Here is an 18,766-nt window from a genome sequence, read left to right as displayed (position 1 = left end):
ATTAAGGGAACTTGAAAGTGTAATAGCACTCCTTAAATTATTTCTGTATCCACTGTTGACCTGCTTTCAACATGATGTGCTCAGTGAATAAAGGCTCCATGGAACTTCACAGTCCTGCATACAACAATCATGTTTCAAATTAAGAAGAAGTCCTTAGCTCTCAGGTTAATTCAAATTAACCTGCTGATAGTCCAGGAAGAACTTCAGAGGTTTGGGGTTTTTTAGTTAGAAAACCCTTCTTTCTAAAGGTTAGGATTGACTTCCTAACATCCACGTGGTAATACATAAAAACACAAAACCCAGAGGTCTCTTTCAGATAGTGATAGTTTCACAGATAAAGTTGTGGTACTCTGGGTTCTGTGATAGATGTGAAAGGTGGGAATAATGTCATTAGCATGGTAAATGTTTATTCTGGTGTTGGGGACACTAAATGTTCAGCTAGTGCATGCTTCTGAGTGAACTCTGTCCACATTTTCATTATGGAATGACCAGGATTTGCTTAATTTTTCTCAAACTATGCAATTATACAGTGTTTTCAGACATCACAGGAATGGTGTTTCAGTACTGCAGTAGTACTTGGTGTCTAATGTGTCTTTGTTCTTTTTTTCTCCTAGTATGAGCTTTCAAAAAGCACTTACAGTTACTTTCTGCATAACAGTATTAAAACAGAGATACCCGTCTCTAACCTTGATTATTTTTAAATGAAAGGGGTTTTTTAATATTAAACTAGGAAACCCATCCTCTAAACTGTGTCCTTTAAGGGAAAGGTTAAGTTTCAGTATGTGAAGATTGGAAAGGTCTTTTAATATCTTGCAAATCATGCAAAATAGATAAAAGTCAAGATCCGTAATTAATCCTTTAATATGAAATAAATTTCATATTAAAGAGAGGAGCTTTATTCAAGGATGAATTGCCCTTACTGCAGTTACCTGTCTGAAGATCCTTCTTAGGAATTTATCTTGATATTCTTAATAATTTATTTTGATAATCTGAGTTTTCTTACTGAGATGATTTTGCTATTTGGACACAGATTTGGAAGACTATTCAAAACCTAAATCCCACTAAACCTTACATAAATCTTAACTTAGTGGTGTGTTCTGTCTGTCATAACAGGTTTTGAAATGGAAGTAAAATAATGATTGTCTAGGGAAAAAAGATTGTGATATTGCCTTTTTTTGCTGAATTCCTCTGAAGGTGAAAGTAGTTTCCTTTGAAGGTTGAAATACTTGGTAGGATAAGTGGTTTGGAGTTGTTTTTCACTTTGTTCTGCAGAACAACTTCCACTTTAATCAGTTTTCATTGTAAGGGAACTTAAATCCAACCTGAATTATGCAAGAGCTATAAAATATAACAAATGGTGTAGTTAAGAGCCTTTAAATTTGAGTTGAAAAGACGTACATCCAGACAAAGTGAGTCCTTCTTTTCCTATTTTGGAATATCACAAAAAATATGAAAAACATCCAGGTGTGAATTGTTTGATATTATATTGTATATAATATCAGCTCTTGCTCACCTTTATCTCCAAAGAGTCCCTTCTTAGTAAAGAAAATGAGTATATATATATTTGACTGTATGGAATTGGAAGAATAAGGAGCAGCTTCCATGGAAGCAAATGACAAAGTAATTGCTTAGATTCTTGTCCCCTCTATTAATAAGACAGCCCTGATGACTTCACTTCATGTGAAACTGTTCTGAAGAATAAAAGTAAGTCACATTGTTACTTAAAATATGGGAGGTGTTATTTTTCTATCCCATGTTCAGTTGATTTTAGGCCAAATTAGGATTGACTGCTAGTGGTAGTTGAATTTGCTTACATATTTCTGTGGTAAAAGGAGATGAACAAATCTGTATACTATCTGTATCCTCATATAACTTTCCTCTTTCATCAAGGATGTTGATGATAATATGCTCTGTAGTATTTGCATTTTAAGAAATCCACTCTTTAAGTATGTGACATATGATTGATCTTTACTTGGAAAATGTCTGGGTTTTCCTTTTTATCTGTTTCCCAGTCATCCCTGAAGCAAGGTTAGAGCTGCCCTCAAGGGTTCACTGTACTCATAAGGAAACAGTTCTTAAAAATTTTGATAATACTTTAAGGTTTAAAGAATCATTTATTTAAAAGACCACAGAAAATTCAGAGCATCAGCAGGTAAAAGTATGTTGGTCAAACTTCCAATGTGTTTAATTGTTTCCTTAGTTTCCAATGCATTTAGCTATTGATTTATGAAGAAGTGTTGTGTAACCTGACAGGCTATTTGCTGCCCCATGAGAAATGACTGAAAAATTCTGCTTTTTGGATTTGGCTCAATTAATGCACCCCTATGTTATTAATCTTAAAGGCAATCTGGGTACATATTTAACATTTTAATAGGGTTGTGTTGTTGTTTTGTTTTTTTTATTTTAGGACAATTAAAGTAGAAGTGTATGACTGGGATAGAGATGGAAGGTAAGACATTATTTCTGTAAAACTTAAGGGTTATTCCTGCATGTATATACACATTGCAAAACATATAAATATTTAGTGTTCAGCATAATATTAGAGAAAGTTAGTTATTTGTCAATACTTAGAGGTACAGGTACTGGAAAAATTCTGCTGTGGTACAGCTCTGTGTTTTGCAGCTGTGGTAAATACTGCTGCATTAGCCTATTTCAAACCTGCTGTGTGTATATTCATCTATGGAACATGATAAAATGCACATGCCTACAGTGGCTACTCATGGTGGCCTAAATATTGGAATATAGAAGCCACCTATTCATTGCCTTAATTTCACATTTGGTCTGAATGTTGATTTCCATGTCTGTCTTCATCAAAATGTTTCTTCACCAAAAAAACTCAGGAGTTGGAAGACCTGAGTTTTGTATAACCCCCTTGAAAGAGGACACTGGAATACATGTGGAATTTCTGTTGCTAAATTCAGGAGGGATCTCTTATTCTTAAGAGCTGTGAACCCCACTGTACTGGCTGTACATTTCTTACTGAAGAAATGAGCCTTTCAAATTGCCTTTATTTTGACAGACAAGGTACAATTATCATTTAACACAGTGGATTGATACCTCTTGTTATTTAAAAAAGTTTGAGCTTATATCTTCATACTTTGATTAGAAACTGTATTCATGAGTCTTGATACTAGAACTGAAATTTAATACAGTAATATGTTTATTTCCATTTATCTTTAAGTTGGTCTGTCTTAATTGTTTCCTATTAATCATAATTTATATTTTAGAATATATGGATATGCACTTGCATTTTGATTTTTAAAAGCATATTATTTATTCTACAGTAATGTTTTAATACAACCAAAGCAATTTGCTTCTAGTACTATAGATAGTGATATTGTGCTTCTCTGGCAATGTCTTGTAATCATAGTAGGCAAATTTATCCTATGCTACTGTTCATTGACTTGCTGACAAGATCCAAAAGCCTTTTCAGCTCTCTTGTGTTATAGTTTTGTCTTTTTGGTTTTTCATCATGAAGCCTGTTGATTTACAAGCATTCTTATCTCACATTTACCCTCTATGAATATCTGCCAGTGTAAATTCATACTTCTTGATTAGATACTCACTGGAGAGAAATAACATATATACATAACATATTCTAGCAATTAAAATAAGTGTATTTAAATTTAAAAAGCCATACTAGCAAAAAATCATTGCATCCCTATTCGAATTTCTATTAACATTCTTTTCTCAATGAGATTTGGCAAATGTTTAAAAAATTTGTTTGTGTATAAACCACATTTTTTGAAAATAAGCTAGCAATGAAAAGTTAAATTGTATTGCCACATTAATAAAAAACAAGGATTATATTTTATCAAGGTATCAAACCCCATGTGCTGTCTCACTTTATCCAAAATCTGTAGGATTAAAAGGAAAAGGAAGAAATCTGACAAATAACACTAAGCAGCTGCCAGTCTGATTGAAATCTGGAACATACTGTGCATTTTAGGCAATCATTAGCCTCTCCAATCTCAAATAGTTTCAAATATTATCTGTGTTTCCTCACATCACAATCTGAATACCTATAAAGTTAATATCTAAAAAACAAAAAGTGAAGGATACCATTTTCATGTTTTCCTTTTTATTCTAATGGTCTGATTTTTTGCTGCTTTTTGCTTTCTGTCTATTTTGAATTTAGAAGCACACAGAGCACTGACATCTCTAATGTAACATTCCTCTGAAAGATGACATAGAACTCATCTCATGTGACTTTAGACAATGCAAAAATCAGACAAGTAGATTGAACTAATCATTTAAGCTACTTCAGAGGCTTACAGGGGAAAATGGTCTGATTGAATCCATCCTACCTGGAATAAATTGCCAACTGGTGGTGCCTATAAACCTACAGGATGATCATAGCAAAACCTAAGTGCCTAATTTGACTCTGACATTGCCAAGTATATCTGAAATTAATCCCATTCAAGAGTTACTCTAACATTTTTTTTACAACTCTGCTGTTCCTCAGTTTATATTAATTTCCATCTGTGATGGACAGTTTTTATAAGCTGGTGTTACACCAGCTGGACACTTCACCACACTGAATCTGTTTGCTCCAGAGATGTGCAGACTGGGCAGGACCAATCTTTGAAAGATTGCCTTCTCTCCAGATAGCAAAGCAAGTTATTCTGAATATTATGGGCTGTTCTGCAATCAGGAAGACAAAATTAGGGTGCATATACTTGATTTCTTTATCATGGCTTGACTGGATTTTGACTTCCTGAGTCTTGACTAAGAAATTTTTTTCCCTTTTCCCCATTCTGTGTTACCTGTGCTTTGGCAAATAGCACCATGGTGCTTTGGGTTGAGCTGCTTCTTTCATGTTCCTAAACTACATTGTTGGAGTAATTGTAATGTAACATCATGATCATATTGTTGTCATCAAATGGCTCTTATTTATTTTCAAATATCAAACAAAACTTCTTGACAAAAAGTAATACATGCCCTTGGTAACATTAACACTATTAATTACTAAACATCCTTTTTGTCAAACCAGTTTTTGCATAAAAATTGCATAAAAATTTTTGCAGAAAAATTGTCAAAATATGAACAACTTGTTCTGATACCTTTTATTGCTTCTAAGAGCTGTGACAAACCCCAAAATATTTTATGCTATAAGAAGTAACAAAAGTTGGTTTTGTTACTTGGCCAGTTGTTTGACAGAGTCACATTTTTAGGGTTTTTTTATTGAGTGTCCTTATATATGGAGCAGACAGGTCTAACAGAAGGAAAAAAAATAAGATAGTGCACAACTTCACATCAGCAATACTATGATATTTTTGGTTCTCTCTAAAAGGTTAGAGAAAAAATATCACTTTGTATACATGTTGCAAAAGTCATTTTACAGTCTTGACATTTATGAGCTGTTACATAGAAAAAGGGGGGGTTGAGTTATAAAGCTGTAAATATTGTCATGCTAAGCAGGGGCCACAGAAGCATTCATCTGAGAATATCAGTACTTCAGGAGAGATTTGAAATTGCTCTTCCACCTTATTTTTTGTCCTTCATCTTCCTTCTCCAGTTAGATAGTTGATTTTTAAATTCTTGCATTTTCTCCTTATTCATTGACATGCTTCTGATCATGGTTGTCCTTTCCTCTATTGTTTTTTTCCTTTAGATAATAAAAAAATTCAAAGTTAATATAATTTTGAAAGTGATTTTCTGCACTTCAAAACACTGGGCTAGAAGTGGAAAACCTAGGGAGATGGGCTTTAAGATATTTTAGTGGAAAACGTAGGGAGATGGGCTATAAGATAATTTCTGTGCTAAGACTCTAGTTCAGTTTTCTGATATGCACTCGTGGGTGAAAGTTTAGGAAAATTTGGTGTTAGGCAGGCAAAGAGAGTAAGTACTTTGGATTCTCAATCCAGAGACTAATGAGGAGATCCATTTGCTGAAGTGTGATGATTAATATTAGAATATTTCCTTAGTGACTTATACATCTGGCAAAGGCATATTTTGTTGAAGGCACTCAGCCTTCAGAGCCAGCCTAGTGTGGCATCTCCATCCACCTGGGTGCCCAGTGTAAAGATCCTGGCTGATGCCCTTCCAAGGGCTCTGAGACTGGTTATGTTTGCCCAAACCTTTGCAACATGATTCATCAGAGGAATCACATCTTTCTAGCTCATGTTTGGATATAGCCATGGGGAAAGGAGCCTTTCCAGTGTCTCATAGAATTACAGGAGCAATTCCTTTTAAGCAGTACAGATTCTTTTGCTCCCCAGGGACCGTCCTGTCTGGCATGGCTCATGTTTCCTGTTTGCTGCAGCATGTTTGTACATAGTCATTGAACCATTGCTTGGATTTCTGCCTTAAATATACAACCTGATTTGAAAATGAAAGGTTAGAACTGTTAGGAAAGGGAAAAGTTCCATTTTAAGCAACATGTATTTTTCTCCAGTGCCATGGTTACCCAAGGTTAAATACACCTTGTGGATGCTTCCTCTATTCCCTGCTCCAATAGTCCTTGCAGTCTGGAGAGCATTTAAGCAGAGATATACCTCCAAAATACATTTTTTAAGAGAAGTCTTTGTTTTGGAAGCAATTTGATGATCTCCCAATTGAAAGGGGAGTGTTTCATGTGAGGTGGTCCATTTTTTTGAATCTGGGTAATGAGGAATATCTTTAACATAGAGTATTTCTCAAGCTTTCTTACAGTATGCTGTGCTTATTTTGTATCAGCACGAGGACTGAACATTTTATTTGTTTGATTTACATATTTTGTGAATTCATGCTGATTTCAGAAAATGAGATGTATATTTGAGGGTTTTTTTGTTTAATTTCATTATGAATAAAGCAAGAAAGAAATTTAATGTTGCTATGGATTGTTTCCATTTTTCATCTTACAACATTCAGATTTATTTAAATTTGCTTTTAATATTTATAGCTTAATTAAAACTGTGCTAAATTTCTTAAAAACAAGATTTGCAAGTCACAAAGTCATAAAACTTTGCATTTCTAGTGGGGTTTACCATTGGAGGGAAGGTAAAATAGCTTCATAGCTCACCAGATGTGGAGGCAGAGTGTAGAGGAAATACAATGCCTTCTTAGGGCACAGCTGGCAAAATCTGGAGCAGCAGTGGGGAAAGTTCAGCTGGGCAGAGCAGAGAATGGGAGCAGAACTTGTGGCTTCTGGGAGCTGTGCAGTTGGGGCTGAGCCCTGCAGCCCTTCCATCCCAGGTGCCTGTCTGAGGTGCAAACCTGCAGCTCAGCCACATCTGGCAGCCCTGTGGGTTCTGTGCCCCAGCTCCTGAGCCTGGGCACCTTCCTCAGGGTGCTTTCCCTGCCACAAGCCCCTGTGGCTCACACTGGTTCCTGGGCAATGTGCCACTCCCTGCTTATGCATCTTATGCATTGGCAAAGCAGTTTTTAAAACTTGAATGACAGCACAGGAGTGCCAGATACATTCCTAGAGCAGGAATAGAATTTAGAAAGGAGAAGCTTGATAACCTCTGCTTTATTGTTAGGTTGAGATCTGCTTTCCAATAATACCATAAGCTGGGTAGCCTCAGTGGATTGCTTTTCTCTTCCCAGATGGGAAGACAGAGGAGCTGCAATAAGCTTTGGGTCTTCCCCTTAAATGTTCAGTGTCTGTTACACAGATTGGGAGGGCTGGTCTTTGCTGTTTAAGTTACTTCTTCCCTGCTTTCAGTAACTCCCTTCCTGTCACATAGCCTCATACACAGTTCAGAGTCTGTAGTGCCAGTGGTCATCCACTGAGGAAATGGTGACAGTTTTTGGCAGCCTGCTCTGTTTTTTCAGGTTCTGTAAACTTACATTGGGGTCAGCCACTGATTTACAATATAGTCCTCATTGTGCAGCTAAGTTAAGCAAAAGATATCAAAAAGATTTAAGCTGATCCTTTCCAAGTCTAAATTTGCATTACACAAAACAGAGGGAGTAATAATGATTTTTAAGCAAATTATATCTGTTGCCATTATTTGTTTCTTGGGTGTTAGTTCATATTGGATTTGTGTCTCTTTTGCATTAATAGATAAAACACATGTTTAAATTCCTAAATGTTGTGCATTTGATTTAAAATCTTATTTTTTCAAACAGCCATGATTTCATTGGAGAATTCACAACAAGTTACAGAGAGCTGTCGAGAGGGCAGTCTCAGTTCAATGTTTATGAGGTAAGTATCATGAGTATTTACTCACTCTCAGGAAATAAATGAGAAAACAACAATGGAAAACACTGAAAACAATGGAAAGCTATTATTGCCACTAATGAGAAGGCAAGCCTGTGTGGCTATAACCCTTTTTAACCCTTTTTTTTTTTTCTTCTTCTGTATGTTGTGCAGATCTTTGGTATTCCTTAAGGTATCCTTTAATTGGTCTCAGACTACTGCCATTATACTTTAGTATTTTCATAGTCCTAATATAGGTGGTAGCAAATACAATGGTTTAGGTAAGCACTAAAGAAGTCAGGGAAGGAGGGTGCTCCAATTATGTGCTGCACTCTTATTTTGAAGATGAGGAAAGGTGCTGCTGTGCAGAGCAGGACAAAGATAACTGAAAGCCATGGCTTTTTTCTCATTTAGATCCAAGCTCAACCCCAGAGTTACAGTAAGTTATAGTAGTTTCCTGTGAATAGTGTCATAACACAGATTGCTGTGTGCAGTGAAAATGTCCTCTCCTGTTGTTTCACTGACACAAATCTTACCCTACCAGGAGTATTCTGTCATAACATCTTAAGTAATTTTTCAGTTTATTAAATATAGTGTCAGTATCATACTCCCAGGGACAGCATACATTTCCTGAGCAGCTCATGTCTACTGGGTTAGTCTGTACAGTATCAGAACAAAAGATACTGGGCAAATTCTCTTTTAAACATTTTGCTTTTACAAACAAACCCAAGGCAGGTAGAGAAGTTTGAGTAAGTGTCCCATATTTAAAGATGAGGAACCCTGATAGAGCCACCTCCTTGCAAATGAGCTTTTTTAAATAGGTTCATTATAAGTCATGTAGCTTTCTAGGTCCCTGCTGGGATGTAAAATTTTCAGAGGCTAAAAAATGTTGTTTAATTGCTGGAGTTACCTGAAATTCGAAAAAGAACCCCATGTCAATATTAAAATCATTATAGTACTGTGAATTATAGGAGAGAAACAAGCTGTCATTTAATTCATCTTTGCTTCCAAGTATATGCCTTGTTTCCCATGATATTTCACTTCCAGCTCTAGTGCAGTTTCTTGCAGTTCCTGAGAAGCCAATTGCCAAGTTACCTGAAGCAGAAAGTTCAAATGAATCTTGTCTTTGGCATTTAATGACTGCTGGCAAGCAATATGCTGCTAATTCAGGGCTGACCATTGAATTCTGGAGAGCAGTGAATGCACTGCCCCAGGGCAGACAGGCAGCCTGTTACCTTCATCTTCCTCTTCTGGGCAGATGTCAGCAGGAGTCGCTAAAATTTTGGTTCAACAAGAATTGCTGCATTGTTTAATTGCCACAATTACACAGGCTTAGTCTATTGCTCATCAGACACTGTTAAATGGAGGGGCAGGAGTTATTGGGATTTTTTAAGTGTTAATGGGCGTATATGTGTGTAAAGGAGTAAAAGCTTGGCAGAATATTTACTGTATAACATCAGTGTGGCATACTGGGGGAAATGAGGGACTCACTTGTTTAGCATGTTTGGGAAGACTTCAAATCATAGTTGTCTTTTTCTGCCTTACATTTCACAGCTGTTCTGTGTTGTGCAAGGAATAGGATCTTTAAATATAATCTCATTTTGGTTGGGGGAGAAAATCTTTGGAAGACAAGTATTACTAGTTTGCCCATTTTCAGGCAAAATTCTTTAAATATTTTATACCAGATAAGTGACTAAGATTTCAATTGGGAATGTTTTTATTCCTTATCATTTGCAGAACATCTGTGAGTAGTTTACAGTAAAACTTGGCAGTAAGCCATAAGGCATTGAATATCCTAGATATGTAGGAGATAGTTGAATGACCTCATTAACAAAATAATGTTTTGCTTCTGATTCCATGTGCATTTCTGGAAAAGCAGGAGTACATTATTGTGTGTATGTAACAAAATTAACTGAGACATGCTTTTTGTAGGTATTCAGGAGGCAAAAAAATTATTGGTGGCTACAGTGAGAAATTTTATAGCCATGGGTTCCAGACATTCAAGAAAACGGTTTAATGTTTTGTAGTCTAGCTCCATGAAGAATCTTGTGAGTGCACTGAGGGCCCCCAAACTCCTCTATGCCAGTCAGGTGGTGATATTCAACATTTTCATGAAATTACCTATTTCATGAAACTTGATCTTCCTGTCAGCAGATCCTGTCATTGCACCAAGTACAGAAATTGGGAGTAGAACAGCTCTGGTGTTTCTCAGGTGCTGTGAGGAGCAGATGGATAAAGATTAACTGGGTTGTGAAGAGATGCACTGTGAGGTGACAAAGTAGTGACACCATACACTGAAACACTGTGATCAGGAATGCAGAACCATGCAGAATTTTGGGAAAATTCAGAGTTTCACTGAGCTCTCAGATATAATGAACCTTCTTACCTCTGTTTCCCCCATCCCTTATTTGTCAAATATGAGTGCCAGCACTGGCTCCCCTGGCAAGTACCATGAAGGTAAATTCACTGGTTTTCAACATGCACTGAAAATAGAGTACTTTCTGCATTGAAAATACCTTACACTTGTCTTTATATTGGATCATACTGCTTTAATGTTTGTATCTGTGTTTCTAGGTAATAAATCCAAAGAAAAAAGGAAAAAAGAAAAAGTATGTTAATTCTGGAACAGTAAGTAAATGTATTTTATGTTACTGGATGTTTTTCTTCTTGCTTCAAAGAGAGTGTAATTGACTTGTAATTTAACAGGATTAGAATAGAAAAATTTTGTCAAGGCCACAATAAACTATTTACTTTTACACAGCATTTATTTTCAGATGTTTTTTAATTTGAAGGGTTTGATATAAAACTTGTCCAAATGTGCTGTCAAGTCACCACTGGTTTTCAGAATAAGTTCTATCAAAATTTCAGTCAAATAATTGAAACTATTGGACTGAATACACTTTTTAAATTTTTATCTGAAACATACCTGCACTTTTACAAATAAATTTTCTTTTAAAATGTATCTGCTGAGTTAGCATTGGTAAAAGCTAGTATGATTATCATGGCAAAATCAAAAAGAGCCAACAATTTTTATTAACAACAGGTATTTGTAAATTTATTTTGAAAGGTCTGTTAGTATTGTTTGGAATGAGAATTTTTCTTGTTTGATTTGCATTCCATATTCTGTTCTCATGTTTATGAACCATTTGGTAGCAATGCAATTATTTCCATTTAGCACTTGCTCAGCTTTGATGTCCTGGCATCCATGATGTTCACACCATCATTTACAAAAAAGTGAAGATAAATTTTGAGGATTGGTATCTGGGAACACCTAATCAGTTATGAGAGATGTTTTTTGTAAACACGTCCACCATCTGGTTTTTTTCCACATGAACAGTTCCACTCTTGAGTAGGGCTCAGTAGGGCTATTTTCATGCTGAAAAGTAGCCTTGAAGGAATGTCTTGACATTCTTACATTCTTGTCTAAGTCTGTTTACCAGTGAGAAAATAAACACTTCTTCTTCTACCTTTGCTTTAAATTATGAAAAATTGGAAAAAGCAGCTTGGCTGCTAAAATTTACCATGCAATATCTAATTCATTAGGTAGTTTATTCTTTACTAACATATTCCTTTTACTAAAATCTATCATGTTAAAATCAAGTTCTATTGCATTAAATTAGTGAGTGAGAAACTGAAGTAAATTGGTTGTTTTCAATCAGTGATAAATTTTAGGTATGAAATCTGACATAGGGTACAGAAGGGAATAAAAATGTATTTTTACATTCAATTTTCATGTTAATTTTGGTTTAAAATACTTCAACATCTTCACAAGTATCTGTTTTCATTTGAAAAAACATATTTTACTTACGTTTAAACAGACAAAATCAACTGTGTCTTATTCTTTACTTCCAATTACATCAAAATTTCCAATAAATGGTTGTTAGCAATTTTCTTTCCTTTTTCCTCCTTTACCTTTTCTTTTCTTTTTCCTTCTCTTCTGTTGGTTTTGTAAAGTTTTTTTGACATCAAGTCATCTCTGTCCCCATTTGCCCTGACTTCTAGTAGTCCTTCAGGCTTCCCTTCTGCTTCTCCACATGGTCACTTTCTTATGTGTTTGCCTGCAGTTTTGTTTTTCTTGTCCTCATCATTTACCCAAGATATTCTTTATCCCACAAGTTTTTAAATATCCAAGGCAGGCACCAGGACCATAATTTTCATTAATAGGAGGTAGAATTCTGGAGAACTTACAGTGGATATAAATAATTGACTGTTATCTCACTTTTGCCTTTAAGGACTATGTACATACAGTGCATATCTCAATTTATTATAACTTAAGGGGTCATTTTGAATTCAGGCAATCAAATCACATACTAGGAAGAAGTGTTTCACAATTCATGGTTAGTTTTGAACAAAGCCTAATAGTGAAATAAAAAATTCCCTGCATAAAACTTGAAGCATTGGTAGTTGTTGCCTATATGTAAGTAATGCAGCCGCTTTGGGAGTTGTTTGTTTCCATTTTTTGACTTTTAAAATCAGATGCAGTAAAAATATTCGCTTAAATTAATTAGGAACAAGAGAACCAGATGTAAGAGCAGATCAACTCTTAATATTACTGTGTCCAGTGGGAAAATGCATAGAAATTTTGGTCTTTTTTGCAAGGCTATGCTACTGATAGCCTGGTAGAACATTGTTATGGTGTTCCCAGCTAGAAGGGTAATTTGGTGATTTTAAGCTTAGCTGATCACTCAATCACACAGAACTGTGACAAAGGAAGTTGGATAGAAAACAGAATTACTACATGTAATCTCATTCTGAGTCTAAGGTTACAACCTAGGAGTATTTTCAATTTTTTTTTTTTTTTCTGCCAATGGGCACAAAATTTTGTGATAGATTTCCACTCCCTTTTTATTCCTTGTATCTTTATTCGTGGATTTGCTCTGAGCAGTTATTTAAGCAGTTTTCACTGCCTGCCTGCTGCACATATAATGAGAGAATTTGTGTAAATAAAATCAAAATTTTAATTCTTTGCTTCATAAATATTGCACAATATATGAAGATCTTGAATGCTGGATCTTTTCCACTTGAGCTTATACCTCTGTGACTCGATTGCTGAAAATGCCAATAACACTTTAGATTACTCTGTGTTTTGGATCTCTGTCATTTCTGAATGATAAAATCTGGGACTGCTGAAATGTCTTACCATTGCATTTTTATATATATACAGATATATGTGTATACATATACATACATACATCTATGCATTTGTATACTACTTTTAATAAATTTATGTATTTCCTATATGTGTATACTTTACTAGATTTTTGCATTCTAGGCTCGTATCAATACTCAACACCACCTTTAATGTGAGATGAGTAATTACATAAATAATTGTAATTGAGTTCTTCAAACAGTGTTGAAGTGCTCATAGAAAAGATGCATTATCATATACCCAGTAATATTCAGCTGTAGGTGTAGTACACAGAAATCAGAAAACATGTATGTGGTAACCTGCTCTGGAATACAATATTCTGCCCCTTACCTTCTCCTTAAATAAAAAAAAGAAGGCAATTATAGACTTCTCAACCTGTCTCTTCCCTTTCAAGAGCTGCCTGCTGAAATTATTTAATATCTTTTTTAATCTTCTTTTTTCCCTTAATACTGTAGGAAATTACATCCTAAGGACAGAGCTCGAAAAACATTGTGCTTATGTCTCTACTTGTTCAGCTGGGAAACACACAATTCATGTCTGACTCTCTTTTATTTGCTTTCAGGTAACATTGCTTTCCTTCCTAATTGAAACAGAAGTTTCATTCCTTGACTATATTAAAGGCGGGTATGTGATTAGCAACAAACCTTTCTTGTTTTCACAATTTGTTTATGGCTCTCAGTAGCATCTGTAAGGAGCTGTATTATTTCCTCATTTTAGGGGCTGTACTTTCCTACATAAAGCATGCAGATAGTTACTAAGTTAAGTTATGGGACTTTGCTCATACTGTTGGAATTGGACTTGATACTAAAACACTGAGAAAGAGTAACTTCTGACCAGCCAGAGAAAATTTGATTAAACAAAAGGGAATTATCTATATATATTAAATTATTAAAATGCTGCCTATTTCTTCCAATTATACTGAGATTTGGTGTATTTAATATTGGCATTTATTTAGACCTTTTCCCCTTCAAAGGGGAAATTACTATTTTTAATTACTATTTTTTTCAATAGTAATTAAAATTTTTAATGTGTTCGATTTCTCATTTATCATCATTTTTTCTAAAGAGAAGTAGAGACAGAAGTGTCAAATGTCTTACCCTAGAACGTGCCTGGAAATAGGACCAAATCTGAAAAATTCCTGGCTCTTAACATGCCTGCCAGATTATTCTCTAAAACAATGGAAATTTGTTACACATTCCTAGGCACTTAAGGCACTTATTTTTGGATTTTTGGGGCATATAGTCTGCATATACATTCCACATGTTTTTGAGAGCATTGATCACCTGTGAAGAAACAAGTTCCATTTTTTTGGGTTTTTTGGAAGTCTTCAACCAGAGTTCAATGGAAATAAAAGTCTGTGCTGTGTTTTGACAGTACTATATAGAGCTTTGTCTTTGGTCCCAGCAGTGGCAGTCCTACATTCCTGCTGGGGACTTGGGCAGAAGCTGAAAATAGCCATCCATCCATGTTCACCAGAAATTTCTGTTGATTGAAGTCTGTGTATGCACAAATGCATGAAGAAAGAGTCTTGCCTCTAGTGCAGCTGTTTCCTTTGAAGTGTGCTGTACAAATATGCCATGACCATCCTATTCCCCATTCATTCAAAATTCATCTCTACAGAAGGAGTAGGTATAAGGAACTGAGGAGTTGAGGTTTATGTCTAAATTTGAAAAGAAAATTTTATAGGGGCTGCTTATGTAATCTTTCCAGGGTGGTCTGTCACATTCCTCACTGAGATGTAACAATACAAGTATATCTCATTAACTGCAAGTCAGAGAAGGTTTGTGATATTAATAAATTCCACATAAACTTTTTTCTGCTCTTTTGACAAAGGAGTAATATCATTCAGTAGAATGCTCTATGTTTAAAAGCATGAGCAGTGATACTTATTATTTTATATAGAATCTTTTTTAGTGATTCATACAATTATTTCTATATACATGCCAGTGAAAACTGTAGAAGTACTTGTGTAAAATCTTGCCTTTCTCTCTGCAACATTTGCAGTTAGGTAAACATGACATGAGGTTCATGTCAGGAGGCTCAGACTCAGTTATTTTCTGGGCTTCTCCTTTCCTTTGTTTGTCTCATTTAATATGACTACATATCAGTTCAAGTCCAGTTGAGAAATATTTGAAGGAAGGGAAAAGAGAAGGTTTTGTCATTAAATCAGTCTGTTTTCCCATCATGTCCTCCAAAACTGTTTTTTTTTTTTTTAAGTTCCCTGTTTTTCTTCCATTTAGATAGGCAGGAGGTAGAAAGCACTGATTCTACAATAGGCACAATTGCATATTTGCTCTTCCATAAATGGGTGCTAATGAAATACTTCATGTTCAAAACTTCCATTGTAATTCGAGGTGTTTAGAATTAATGGAGATGTCATGGAAATCTTGACAGCTTTAACAAATTATAATTACAGTATTTATTTATGGGGGTTTTCCAATGTATTTATGTTTTGAGTCTGCATCTGTTTAATTGGGATATTCCATTGCCAGTATCACCTATATGACTGTTGTTTTCTTAAAGAACTTTGGAGAGCAAAATAGAGGTTTGTTCATAAACTCAGATTTTGTTTTACTCCATAAGACTTGATTTTATAGCAGTATGGCAGAAAAAAAGGAGGATGTCTCTTTTGCATCTGAATATTACATCAAATAACACCTCCTTAATAGCTGACTTTTCTTTACATCTTAATACTGAATCAAAATTTTGCCACACTGACCTACCCACATGTTGTGCTAAAAATAATGTATATTTCAAAATTACATTTCTCCTGCTGCTTAATACAGCCCCCAGTTAATAATATATTCCTGTCAAAACCCCTCCAGATATATGAATAAGTTCAACAATGTAAGGGATACAGTCTTGGAAAGGAATGCAATTGAATTTACAGGAATGTCTGTCAAACCTAGTTTAGTGTCTACTCTTTTTTTGTGTGTGGGACAAAGACCAAAGGTCCAAGACTTAGTGGACAGAAAAGGTATTTCTGGCAAATGTTTCTAGCTGGTTTGACTTATTGGAAATGGTAGAGAGCTAGTTATTTGTAAATCAGTAAAAATTCAGGAACTGAATCCTTTTGCAACTGAAATATCTTGTCATCTCTTCTGTCCCGGATTAGTGGAAGATAAGAGGAAATGTTTTCCTTCATCATGTTAAAAGCCTTACCTTCATCCAGGTCTTTAGAAATGAACACCCATACATTTTTTGGATTCAAAAGGATTTGGTCACATATTTTTAACTGACCTGTATTGAATCATTGATGGTCAGAAGAGAAATTCAGATCTCCTTTCATGACAGCTGTTTTAATCCAGGCAGTACTCTATCCACTGTAATGGGAGGCATATTTGCTGTTCACAAGAGGCCTGGCATGAGAAAGTTACAAAGCAAGGGCTGCCATAGCTAAGTATTTTAGAAGCTTTGCCATGTGTTTCTTGTATCCTTGGAGACTATCAAGGAGTAATAAAACCATGTAAGAGGAAGATCTTGAAGAGACTATTGGAAAAATCTTCTGTATGTTGTTACAGCATTTGGCTCAACAAGCATCTGCAAAGGGGAAATTATAAGTGACACTGGGGGTTTGGATGCCATGGAGAGGATGCAGCCTCTTAGAATTAGTTACTCTGACAGCTCTGTTGTACAGTTCTGTGCAGTAAGTGGTCCTCAAACCTTCAACTGCTCCCCCCTGCTGACAGACCAGCTGGTTGTCGTTCTGAAGCCACAGGGAATCCATGATTCCTTCCAATGTAGTGCTTAAAAAACCGTAATCAAACCTAGTCAAAAACTACATTCAGGCTTAATTTGTTCCCTTATGTATGTCAGTACTGATGGAACTCATATTAAAAGATGACAGGTTTCACTTTGCTCTCTCTGTGGCTGTGAGGTGAGGATTACTGTTCCTTTAAAGATACTTTCTTCATTTCTTGTTGTGTATGGGAAGATAGGGTAGAATCACCTGTCACTTTCAAGTAGATCATGTATTTCTATGCCAACTAAATTATAGCAAAGTAGTAGTGATCTATGCAGCACTGAATCCATAAGGCACATTGCTCTGGTTGGGTATTGCCACCGAGTTGGGAGAGAACATCTTGCATGGCCAGGGTTAAAATGTGTCCAAGGAAAAATCAGTATTACTGTTAAAAGGAATTAATAATATTTATGGAAGTTAAGTTCTTACGAATTATTTATTTACTATTTATAATAAACAATGAAAAAAAGAATGATGGAGTCAAGTAACTGTTTTCAGTGTGTTAATAAGTTAGTGTTGTGTAGCCCTTGGCTTGAACCTTATATAAGAGTATTTTCAGTGTTTATTTCCTCTATTAGAAAGTCAGTGTCCTACAGTTTGTCCACAGATGATGTTACCATCTCTTGTTTATTTGTCTCCATAGCAGTACTACTATTAATAAGATTTGTGTTTGCTTTTTCTGCAGAACCCAAATCAATTTCACAGTTGCTATTGATTTCACAGCGTCCAATGGTAAGAATAAAAGGAAACATCTTATTTGTGTGTGTTTGTGCTGAGTTCAGTTTTAAGTGCACATATGTGTGTGTTTGTAACAGTATTCAGCTGGCACCACCTGGACTCAGGATTCCATTATGCCAAGCAACAGACGAGAGCCCAATTCCTGGCTAGAAAAGCAGGACAAACAGAACAGATAAAAATTGGAAAAGCTACTTATAAAATTTAATAACCAGAGGCCGTTTGAAAATATCTGTGTAGTTTTTGATTTGTATTATTGTTTGGTTTTTTGGAACTGCTGGGAGAAACCTTAGAAGAACCCACTGAAAAGGGCCAAATAGTTCCAGGGGGAGTGAGGCTGAAGTGGGGCTAAGCAGAGATAAGTTCTGATCCTCCTCCAAAGCTGCTTTCAAAATGTTGTAATACTTTTGTAAATTTCCTCTTAAAAGTGTATAAATTGCACAAATCTACAAGTTTCTTGTTGCCATTTCAATGCTGAAATACAGCTACTTCTGCTAAAATGTATTTAGAACTACTAAAAATATACTACTTTTAAAATTTATTTGGAACGCTGCATTTTTACCTGAAACAACTTCTTGTTTTTAAGAGAGAAAATTCAAGTGATGAAGTGATTTAGTTTTAAAGTAAATCTGATCCTTGCTTCAACAGGTAACCCTTTACAGCCAACTTCACTGCACTACATGAATCCCTATCAGCTGAATGCCTATGGCATGGCACTGAGAGCTGTTGGTGAAATAATTCAGGACTATGATAGCGATAAAATGTTCCCAGCTCTAGGTTTTGGAGCTAGACTTCCTCCAGATGGAAGAGTATCACATGAATTTGCACTGGTAAGTAAATAAACATATACTTTTTTGGGAGTTAAGGTTGTAGTCTTAAGCAGTTACTGGACAAGTAAAGAACAGAGAATGTGCTAAGTCTTCTGTGCTCACTCTAGATAGTTGTTTCAAAACTTTTTATCATGGTGAAGTTACTTCACTTGAAGTTATGGAGACAAATTTGGAGTCCCTGTAGG

The 18,766-nt window shown here is 35.4% G+C and overlaps 1 protein-coding gene across 3 annotated transcripts in view; it reads left to right on the top strand.

The window, feature by feature from the left end:
• Positions 1-18,766, top strand: part of CPNE8 (copine 8) — a 71,960-nt gene that overhangs the window by 36,972 nt on the left and 16,222 nt on the right. The window contains exons 10-15 of one of the 3 annotated variants that reach the window (XR_013182470.1): positions 2,408-2,449; positions 8,056-8,131; positions 10,700-10,753; positions 13,730-13,836; positions 17,702-17,748; positions 18,400-18,487. Coding sequence is in view for 2 of the 3 variants with exons in the window: in XM_054632120.2 (XP_054488095.2) it covers positions 2,408-2,449; positions 8,056-8,131; positions 10,700-10,753; positions 13,837-13,898; positions 17,702-17,748; positions 18,400-18,581 (463 nt within the window). In the remaining variant the exon portion in view is untranslated. Of the gene's footprint in view, positions 1-2,407; positions 2,450-8,055; positions 8,132-10,699; positions 10,754-13,729; positions 13,899-17,701; positions 17,749-18,399; positions 18,582-18,766 lie in introns of those variants that run through there. The other 2 variants (XM_054632120.2, XM_077179091.1) reach the window with 2 other exon arrangements.

The sequence above is a fragment of the Agelaius phoeniceus genome, chromosome 5 (genome assembly GCF_051311805.1).
Source record: "Agelaius phoeniceus isolate bAgePho1 chromosome 5, bAgePho1.hap1, whole genome shotgun sequence".
NCBI lineage: Eukaryota > Metazoa > Chordata > Aves > Passeriformes > Icteridae > Agelaius > Agelaius phoeniceus.
Note: the sequence above shows the minus strand (reverse complement) of the source record. Positions and strands in the feature narration are given on the sequence as shown.